The sequence below is a fragment of the Lathyrus oleraceus genome, chromosome 1, assembly GCF_024323335.1.
Source record: "Lathyrus oleraceus cultivar Zhongwan6 chromosome 1, CAAS_Psat_ZW6_1.0, whole genome shotgun sequence".
NCBI classification, from domain to species: domain Eukaryota; kingdom Viridiplantae; phylum Streptophyta; class Magnoliopsida; order Fabales; family Fabaceae; genus Lathyrus; species Lathyrus oleraceus.
The window spans coordinates 398,391,851-398,403,147 of NC_066579.1; the positions used below are offsets into that span (position 1 = coordinate 398,391,851).

An 11,297-nucleotide genomic window follows, 5' to 3' on the forward strand; every position below is an offset into this window, starting at 1 on the left:
CATAACTAAGCTTTTCGGCGTTTTTTATTCTCTCTCTTTTATAAAACATTTCATGTATCTAAAAAAAGAACTACTCCATCCAACCCTTTATTGTTTATGTACTAATCATGCATTGGAATGCAATGATGCAGGTTTTAGCTTTGGCTGTTGTGTCAGCTGGTGTAGCAGTTGCAACTGTATCAGATTTAGAGTTCAATTTGTATGGTAAAATGGCTAATCCTACTCATCGCTATTCAGGTAAAATGGCTAAGTTAAAATGGCTAAGTTAAATTCAGATTTAGAGTTCAATTTGATTTCTTTTCACTATTGCTCCTTTCTCCTAATCCTACTCATCGCTATTCAGGTAAAATGGCTAAGTTAAATTAGCAAGAAAATTAACGGATCTGATGCAAAACTATTTGAAACTTAACCAGTCGGATGCAACACATTTTTATAATCTTGATAGAACATACAGTTGCCGTTTAGTTTAAAATAAGTGATGCTTATAAGATACAAGTAGAAACTATACAGCTTTCACAAACACAGGTAGAAACTATATAGCAGAGCAATCAAAATCACATTTAACACCACACATATGTTCATAACAGGAGTATCATAGAAACTATACAGCTTTCACAAACACAGCTTTCACTACTGATGCAAACAGTTAATAAATTTGAGTCCAGAAAAAACATTTCCTTCAAAATAAATTATAACCCCAACCTTGAGAAATACTAACTGATGCAAACACTAACTATTGCAAACACTAACTGTTCAGTCTGGTTCCAAATTAACATAGGGATGACTAACCTTGAGAAAGAGTTGTCTTTGCAAAATCCCGGATGATATAGTGCTTCGGTTCCAAATTAACTTGCATTCAACAACTGCTTACTGCCTCCACTAAGTAAGATGAGCATTCTTGAAAACCTACATTCAGAAAACCAATTAGCAAATAATTTGATTTTTGTAGTTTCAGACTTAAAGGAGACTTTAAACATATTTGGAAACAATACTAAACTTGCAAAGAAAAGTTGATTCTAGCATCCACAAAGCCGATAGTTCTGGAAAATCTACATTCAGAAAACATAAAACATATGACTATCTCATACTCATTAAACCAAAACTCCATGGAAATCACTTGAGATGAATATGCATTACCTTTGATGATTCAGAAACCCTTTAACGAGGGATTTTGAATTAGGGAATTAGGGATTCTTCAATGGATTCACGGATTAGGGATTCACGAATCGGTTCACGAAATAGGGAAAAAAGGGATTCACGAATTAGCATGGAATTAGGGTTTTGGTTTTGTGAAATGAAATGGAGGGAGAGTGAAAAATGACGAGGGAAAAGGAAAGAGGGAAATAAGTTGTCGCGTAATTTTTGGTCCAAAATAGAAAATTTCATAGAGTCCGCCAAACGGACTCTAATTAATAAATAAAATACTTAAACCTTAAATATATATATATATATATTATAGATAAATCAATGGAAAACGTATATGTTATAAGAATAGAGTCGGCTCAGCGGACTCTAAGTAAATAAATAGTAATTAAAAAATAATGCTACTAGATAGAATCGGTCTCACCGACTCTAAATAAATTAATCAAACATTCTTCAAAGATAACATAACAAGTAGAGTCGGTTTTGCCGACACTGATAAAAAAAATAACTTGTCTTAAAAGATGTACCTAGATAGAGTCCGTTAGTGTAGGCTTAGCCGACACTAATAGTGTCCGTGTCGGTGGCCGACTCTAAACTAGGAGGCTAAAATGACTTATTCTAGTAGTGCCGGAACATAACCATCAGTGACAAGATCTAGAACATCTTGAGCACCGAACAGTACACGCATTTGGATCATCCAACGGTTCCAGTTTTTACCGTCAAATACTGGAAGTTTGGTGTTCATGTTGCCGTTTTCGTTCATCTTTCTACCTTGCACAGTACACTCAGATTTCTCACACAGTGTTTCCCAACCCACAGAATTAAAATTCTGATCAGATTTTGTTCAAGATTCAACACGAATCTAAGAATCAAAATCAAACACACAAGACCTCACGTTCACTCGTGTTTCCCGTGTTTTCCAATGAATCCGAACCGGAGCTCTAGATACCAATTGTTGGTGCAAAGGTAGAATGAATGATGAATATTCTATTAAGAATGACGGCTACAAAAACATGATAAAAGTTACAATGATTGTCACCCTATTTATAAGCTAAAATAGGGTTACTAGAATAGGATAAAATACTAAAATACCCTCTAACAAACTTAGGGGCTAAGAAAATAGTACAACTAAATAAATATGAATTACTTCTAATAGCAACATCACTTTTTGTCTTATTTGCAAATCTTTCTATCATTCTTTGCTCATTCCATTTATTCTTTTTTTATCTTCTTACTTTATGAGTTTTCCGCCAAGGATGGATGATAGGCAATGAATAGAAGGAAAAAAGAAGTGGTGGATTTTTTGGTTGATGTTATTGAGTTTTTGTTTGCTCATTCTATTTATGTTTGATTGAAATGTTGGATATTGACGAAGATTTTAATTATTAACATAATATAGTAGTAAATTACAATTATTAATTTATTCAACTAATTTTTGTAATTTATAAATAGATAAAAATTCAAATAAAATATCACATGACTTTAAAAAAAAAGTTTAAGAAACACAACGTGACTATCACATCATAAAAAGTATTGGTAAATTTTAATGTTGGATCCAAATTAGAGAATCTTTCTAAAACAGAAAATAAAATTCCCCTATATGAGAGGAGTGAATTAGATATTAAACTTATAAGAAAATAAAAAATATAATAAATGTTTACTAACAAATAGATTTGATTTTAGTAGATTTCAAATAATTATATAACTATGATTTGATCAAATAAACAATATATGCAAATCAATTACATTTTTATTTTGTATCAATTTAATTTTATTGTGTCTTCTTTATTTTAATCCACTCAACTTTATTGAGTATAGATTTATATTTGTTTTGGAAATATTCTCTTAAATATTTTCCACACAAGAAAAGTCTCCCGTCACATAATATTGTTTTGTAATCGAAATATAAATCAAACTATAACAAAATAAATAAATAGAAAGAATATGAATCAGATTTATATTTAAACAAGATAATGTAATTTCAAAAGAAACAACCTAGGCGCTCGACTTTTTAGAAACAACAACTATATCGTGCTTTTGAAGAAACCGTATAACTTCGGTTGACACAAGAAACCCTAATATTGTATTTTTAATATGAAGAGAAAACAGGAAGCACATTGTGCTGTGGGAATAGACCTTGGCACAACGTATTCATGTGTTGCAGTATGGCAGGAACAACACTGTCGAGTTGAGATCATTCACAACGATCAAGGCAATCGAACTACACCTTCTTTTGTTGCTTTCACACAGAATCAGAGATTAATCGGTGATGCTGCTAAGAATCAAGCTGCTGCAAACCCTCAAAACACTGTCTTTGGTACTCTTTTACTCTTCCAAAATCTAATTATAAATTATTTATAACAAGCTCATGATCTATTTTGAATTCTCCTGTTAGTTTAGGGGACCTTATTTATATCTTTATTTTTTCAGATGCTAAGAGGTTAATTGGTAGGAAGTTTAGTGATCCTATTGTTCAAGATGATATACTTTTATGGCCATTCAAAGTCATTGCTGGTGTTGATGACAGACCCATGATTATGGTTAAGTACAAGGGTCAGGAGAAACAACTATATGCCGAAGAAGTATCCTCTATGGTACTCACCAAAATGCGAGAGATTGCCGAGTCATATTTAGAATCAAATGTTAAGAATGCAGTTGTTACTGTGCCAGCTTACTTCAATGATTCTCAACGAAAAGCCACTATAGATGCTGGTGCTATTGCTGGCCTCAATGTTATGAGAGTAATGAATGAACCTACTGCTGCAGCGGTTGCATATGGTCTTGACAAGAGAACTAACTTTGATGGAGAAAGAAATATTTTTGTGTTTGATCTTGGGGGTGGCACTTTTGATGTGTCTTTACTAACCATTAAAGGTAATGTGTTCAATGTTAAGGCAACTGCTGGAAACACTCACCTTGGAGGAGAAGACTTTGATAATAGAATGGTGAACTACTTTGTACAAGAGTTCAATAGAAAGAACAAAGTGGATATTAATGGAAATCCCAAAGCATTGAGAAGATTGAGAACTGCATGTGAGAGGGCAAAAAGATCACTTTCTTTCCTTGTTGTTGCAACTATTGAAGTAGATTCTTTATTTCAAGGCATTGACTTTTCTTCATCTATCAATAGAGCCAAATTTGAGGAAATGAACATGGACCTTTTCATTGAGTGTATGAAGATTGTTGAAAGCTGTGTAATGGATGCTAAGATGGACAAGAGCAAGATAGACGATGTCGTCCTCGTTGGGGGGTCTTCAAGGATTCCAAAAGTACAGCAGCTATTGCAGGACTTTTTCAATGGGAAAGAGCTATGCAAGAGCATTAATCCTGATGAGGCTGTGGCTTATGGGGCAGCTGTTCAGGCTGCTATGTTGAGTGAAGACATTAAGAATGTTCCAAATTTGGAGCCGCAGAATAACTCACAGTTGGTGCTGCATAATGTTCCACAGTTGGTGCTGCAGGATGTTACACCATTGTCTCTTGGTATATCTGCATTAGGAGATATCATGAGTGTGGTGATTCCTAAGAACACTTGCATTCCTGTCAATAAGACAATATCATGTGTTACAAGTCAAGATAACCAAACCAGTGCTTTGATTAAGGTTTATGAGGGTGAGAGAACAAGAGCCGGTGACAACAACTTGCTTGGTTCTTTTATTCTTTCTGGCATTCCCCCAGCTCCCCGCTGTTCCCCTTTTTCAGTTGTTTGTTTTGATATCAATGAAAATGGTATTTTAACTGTTTCAGCTAAGAATAATGCTTCTGGAACTTCCAACAAGATTACAATAACCAATCACAAAGAAAGATTGTCAAGCGAGGATATTAAAAAATTAATTCAAGAAGCTGAGAATTACCATATTGAAGATAAGAAATTCCTCCGAAAGGCAAATGCACTGAATGCATTGGATGACTACATTTACAAAATGAGAACCACTTTAAAGAAAGAGGATATCGATACAATGCTCTCCTCGGAAGAAATTGAGAAGATCAGATCTACAATCGTGGTTACAACATATTTGGTTGATGAGAATAACCATGTGGTTGAAATAGATGATATGGAGGACCTTCTAAAAGAGCTTAAAACTAGCATGGAACACATTATTGCTAAGACTATTTAGCTTTTTATGTATTTTTTCCTAATTAAGATTTTAAGTATTGTCTTGCTGTTTAGTATTCATTATCTAATAGTTAAAAAAGTTATGTTAAATTTCAGGTGGAGACATGTTATATAAGTGATTCCAACAACAATGTGCTTAAACCATTATGATTACATATATTTGTTTGAGTCTTCTCCAAGATTTTAATCTGCTGCATAGTCAGTTGGCTGAAGGAATTTGTTATGAAAAGAAAGTATGATAGTTAGTATTACAGAAAAGTGAACAAATGGTTAAAGATGATAATACAAAAGCATGCAATGGTGTTAGTTAGTTACATAAGAGATGTTAGTTAGTTGCATAGTTGGTTAGAAGTTAATTGCCTGTTGTTACACAGTAGATATATGTGACTTAGACGAACTATATAAACCAAAATAATTGACAATAATAATTGAGAAAGAAGTCATTTGAACACTCAAATTTGCATATTGTGAACTGTTCTTGATAGTCACTTATTTAAACTTGTATGTTTAGTTTTGTCAAATTGTGATTCAAATTTAATCATGTAGTAATCTTAAATGTGACAGTTAGATCTAATATAATGTTATACGCAAAAGAATCACTTTCTTCATAATTTCTGATATTTTTAAATTAATGATTTATACAACTTAGTACGTTGAGGAGATGCTAAACATAGACCTCGAGGTAGCCTGCCATTCCTTTGGCTTTACATAAAAAAAATTGTATGCTGCCTAACATCAATGGAAGTAATCACCTGAGAAGAAAGAAGAGACTAAATAAAGTTGTAGAAGATATCATGAGAATCAACTTTGTATATGAACAAGGTTTACTTATCAAGAAGACGAACAACAAATGGAGAATGTGTCGGGCATGACCTAAATATGCTTACCCCTTATCCATCGTCTACAAGCTAGTAGACTATTCATCGGAATTCATGCTCATATCTTTTATCGATGCATATTCAGGGGTTCAAACCTAATATAATGCATGAGCAACTTGTTAGCGAATAATGAACAAAGTTGTCAAAGACCATATCAGATTCGTGATGGAAGTATACATGAGTGATATGATAGTGAAATCCACTAGGGAAGAAGCTCACATGTCCCATCTAGAGGTGATGTTTAAAAAGGTATGTAGGTATAATATGCGTATAAGTCTCGAGAAACGGACGTTTGGCATTATAAAAGGGAAGTTTCGGGGATACTACTTCACGAAGGGAGACCAAGATCAACCTTGACAAGTGTAAAATCTTTATAGATACGGTGACTCCAAAGACAAAACAGGAATGCAACAACTAAACAAGGTGTTGGTCTCTCTCTCACATTTTCTGGCTAGGTCGGTCCACCATGCACTACCATTCTACAAGTTATTGAGGAAATATGTGTCCTTCGAATGGTTTTTTGAGTGTGAGGTAGCATTCTACAAACTCAGAGTGTCTCGGCCTCCTGTTCTAACTAGATCCAAGGAGATGGAGACTTTGTTTATTTATTTGTCTATATCAATAAAAGCCATTGAAGCCTTCTTGGTAATGAAAGACAATGAGTCTTATAGACCTACTTATTTCACTAGAGTGGACTATAGGCATCAGAAACAAGATACCAGAAGTCGGAGAAGAGCGTGTTGGACCTAATATTGACCTACAAACTAAGGCAATACTTCATAGTGTTGAAACTTTTAACCACAGGGTTGGTGAACAATTGTGGAGAAAAATGGAATGTGGATAGTGAAAGAGGAAAATTATGTGTGTGTGTGTGTGTGTTTGTGTGTGCGCGCGCGCGCGCGTGTGTGTGTGTGTGTGTGTGTGTGTGTGTGAGAGAGAGAGAGAGAGAGAGAGAGAGAGAGAGAATTGGGGGTGATATTGATAATTGCCATTACTTTTGGATGAGAATGCATCCAACATATTTATACAAGTGTTATAATATGATTGTGATCCAAAATAAATAATTGCATAACAGAAAAAGTGCAAAACTCGGGCTTGTACCCGGTTACAACTAATACTAACAATTAAAACAACTTCAGTGGTAATTGATTAACGTCTGAGGTTAACCTGTTACAACTTTAAAATCTTCACTTTTCTGCTACATCAGAAGTGCTTCTGGTTTTGCTGTAACCGGTTACAACGCTTGAATTACCAATCTAACTTTTAACACACCACCTTAATTCAAGTGCTCCAAGTCTTCCATGCTCATGTTCATCTTCAACCTTTTGAACACATCATTTGTGACCCCCCTTAGTTAACAAATCAGTCACTTGGTCTTCACTTATGCAATATCCCAATTGTAACCTTCCTTCGCTAATAATCTCCCTCAAGTAGTGAAACGTCATCTCAATATGCTTTCTCCTCCCATGTGCAATTGTGTTCTTAGCAAGATTAATTGCTGAAACATTGTCAACCAGGAGTGTAACAGCCTCACCCTCACTGCTGCCCAACTTCTCCAATAGACTCATAAGCCACACGGCTTGGCACACACATAACAAAACGGTAATGTACTTGATCTTACAATATGAGAGTGCAACTATTGGTTCCTTAATTGAACACCGTGAGATTGGTGTCCTATCGAACATGAATATGTATCCAACTGTAGACTTTCGATCATCTTTGTTTTCGTACCAATTGAAATCGGTAAAATCGAAAAAATTGCATTTTCTGCCCGTATCCGCTGCGGGAAAGAGAATTCCGCAACCAACAAAACCTTTGCCATATCTTAGGGTTCTCTTAACTACTGCCAAGTGAGACACCTTTAGTCTCCCCATGAGTTTAATCACAATACTGACGCTAAATGCCAAGTTCGATCGCATATTGCACAAATAACGCATGGATCCAATCAACCTTCTATATTGATTTGGATCAACACCTTGCTCATTCGCATTCTTCGACAATTGTAACATTGGTTCAGCTGGACTAATGGCATCATTAAAATTCTCTATTTTAAACTTCTTCAATATCTCAAGAGCATGTCTTATTTGGTGCATGAGCAGTCCCCTTTTGGACTTGTGGAACTCAATGCCAAGAATGTATGTCATGAGACTAAGGTCGGTCATTTCAAACCCTTTCATAAGTTCACTCTTGAACTTTGAAACAAATTTTTTGTTGTTGTCTATTATCAACAAGTCGTCTACATATAGACAAAGGATAATCACTCATTCACTTGTATCCGTCTTCACATGCACTCCATGCTTGGATACACATTCTTGAAGCCAACCTCCATTAGGAAACCATCTATTCTTTTTTTCAAAATCTTGGAGCTTGCTTCAAACCATTTAATGCTTTCTTTAACTTGTAGAACTTCAACTCTTGGTTTCTCATAACAAAACTAGGTGATTGTCCTACATATACCTCTTTTTCAAGCGATCCATTCAAAAATGCAAATTTGACATCCATTTGGTAGATGGGCCAATTGGGGTTATTTGCAATACCAACAACAAGTCTAATGGTTTCAATCCTAGCAACCGGTGCAAATACCTCTTCAACTTTTATGCCTTCTCTTTGCAAAAATCCATTAGCAACCAATCGAGCCTTCTGCTTAATTATTTCACCCTTGGGACTTGCCTTCACTTTGAACACCCATTTCACACCAATTGGCTTCTTTCCATTTGGTAAATGAACCAAATCCCAAGTGTTTTTCTTCTCAATGGATTTTAGGTCCTTCTTCATAGCACAAATCCAATTTGGGTCATTTAAAGCCTCTTCTGTTTTAACAGGTTCAGATTCGGCCATAAGTGCAAAATGGACGAAATTACTATCATCATTGACTTCATTGTCTCAGAATAGCTCACAATCTTGGAGTATTTGAGGAAAAACTCTTTGCCTTGTTGATCTTCTCAAGTTTTCTTCATTTTGAGCTTCAACGATGGACTGTTATGCACTTCTCATTTCTACAAAATCTAGAATTCTAAAGTTGTAATCAGTTACAGCTTTTATGTAATCGGTTACAGACTGCTGCAACTCCTTGATTTCGTCAACAATGACGTCTAGGCTGATCTTAAACTTCCTCTTTGCTACATCAAACAACTTATAACCACTGGTAGAGTGATACCCTATAAGTATCGTCACTTCTCCCTTATCATCCATCTTCTTTCTAAGCTGTCCAGGAACATGTTCATACGCTACGGAACCAAAAACTCTCAAATGGTTTAGATTCGGTTCGAACCCCGACCATGCTTCATTTGGTGTTACATTCTCAAGCCTTTTTGTAGGACACATATTCAACAAATAGGCAGTTGTGGATATCTCTTATCCCCATAACTCTTTCAGAAAGTTCTTCCCTTTTAACATGCTTCTCACCATGTTCATAATCGATTGATTCTTCCTTTCGGCAATACCGTTTTGTTGCGGTGTATAGGGTGGTATTACTCATGTGCGATCCTTTCTTGATCATAAAACCTCTCAAAGTAATTTGAGATATAGTCTTCTCCACCATCCACTTTGCTTGAGTTTGTGACCACTTTGCTTCTCAACCATGGACTTAAACTTCTTAAACACTTTAAGTACCTCATATTTTCTCTTGATCAGGTATATCCATAACTTTCTACTATGATCGTCGATAAATGTAATAAAGTATCTATTGCCACCAATGGAATCTACTTGCGTCGATCCACACACATATGAATACACCACCTCAAGATGATTCTTGGTTCTACGATCTGCATTCTCGGTTCTTCGCTTGCACACATTCTTCATAAATTTCAGCTGGTATGTTGATCAATGGTAGCCCTGTTACCATTCAGTTCTTTTGCAAGTCTTTGAGATCTCGAAAATTGAGATGCCAAGACGATAATTCCATATCCATTCTTCTTTACTTGTTTTTGTAGCAAGACTTTATGCTCCAAAACCTTCAGCTCAACCTTAAAGGTTCTATTGGCAGCCATAGGCGCTTTGAGGATCAAAGCTCATTTTGCATCCATAACGTGTAACCCCTTATTTTCCATGTGAATCTTGTAACCCTTCTCAAGTAATTAGCCAATACTTAGAAGGTTACATTTGATTTATAGAATGTACAGTACATCTTTGATCAAGGAATATCCAACATCCCTTCTCATGATCAAAACATCATTGATCCCATCGGCCGCTAGAATGGTGACATACGTGAAGTTCACTTTGTTCTTCATGGCACGATTGGTTTTAACAAACCAAACCTTCTTCCCCGTCATATGAGTAGAACAACTTGAGTCTAAGTACCATTCCTCGTGGCACTGAATTCCTTTCATACTCATCATGGCATTTTCTGCTGCATGTAACCGGTTAACTGTATCATGTAACCGGTTACAACTCAATTTTGCAACATTCCTTGAATTGTTGCTGTTGTTGTCCCGCAGACTGCTGCTACTTCATTCTCCTTCCATGATCATGACCAAGAGTGTATTTTCTTCATCAAACTCTTGCCTTTCAACCTTGACTTCATCCCCTTTAAGTTCCTTCTTGTTCGCATTGCACTCTCTTGCAAAATGACCGAACCTTTGACACTTAAAGCATTGATCCTTACTTTTGTCAAACCTCTTTTTTTCACCTCTAAAGTTTCATTGACCACCATTTTTGTCGCAACTGCTCTCACTCCTTTGACAAGTTGAATTCTTGGAATTTCAATTCTTGGAATTTCAGAACTCTTTTCCACCAAAATTCTAAAAATTCCCTTTACTCTTCATGGGCCATTTTCCTTTCGATCTCTTATCCTTATCGTTGAAGCGAGCTTGCAAAACGATCTCCATTTTTGCCTTATCAGAGTTTCTCTCCTCTATCCTTTTCTCATGATCCTCAAGAGAGTTTTGCAGCTCCCTTTTGCTCATCGTTGCGAGATCCTTCGATTCCTCAATCGCCACAACAACATTGTCAAATCTTGGTGTTAAAGAACAAAAGATTTTTGCGATAACATACTGCTCTGTAATGATTTCTCTGCATGACTTCACTTGATTCACGAACCCATTGATTATCATTATAAAATCATTGATTTTCTCCTTTTCTTCCATTTCAATCAATTTAAGTTGACACTTGTGAGTTTGTAATTTCACCACATTCACCTTGTTATCCCCTGCATAGGCCTT

The 11,297-nt window shown here is 35.6% G+C and overlaps 1 protein-coding gene across 1 annotated transcript; it reads left to right on the top strand.

Moving 5' to 3' along the window:
- Positions 1 to 3,237: 3,237 nt before the first annotated feature.
- LOC127074661 (heat shock cognate 70 kDa protein) lies at positions 3,238 to 5,261 on the top strand. Its single transcript, XM_051016006.1, has 2 exons — positions 3,238 to 3,460; positions 3,574 to 5,261. Exons 1-2 carry the CDS (start codon positions 3,238 to 3,240, stop codon positions 5,259 to 5,261), a joined length of 1,911 nt encoding a protein of 636 aa, XP_050871963.1.
- The last annotated feature ends 6,036 nt before the right edge of the window (positions 5,262 to 11,297 follow it).

Coding starts and splice junctions, on each gene's coding strand:
- LOC127074661 (XM_051016006.1), top strand. CDS start 3,238: ATGAAGAGAAAACAGGAAGCACATTGTGCTGTGGGAATAGACCTTGGC. Junction 3,461..3,573: donor CCCTCAAAACACTGTCTTTG/GTACTCTTTTAC, acceptor TTATTTTTTCAG/ATGCTAAGAGGTTAATTGGT.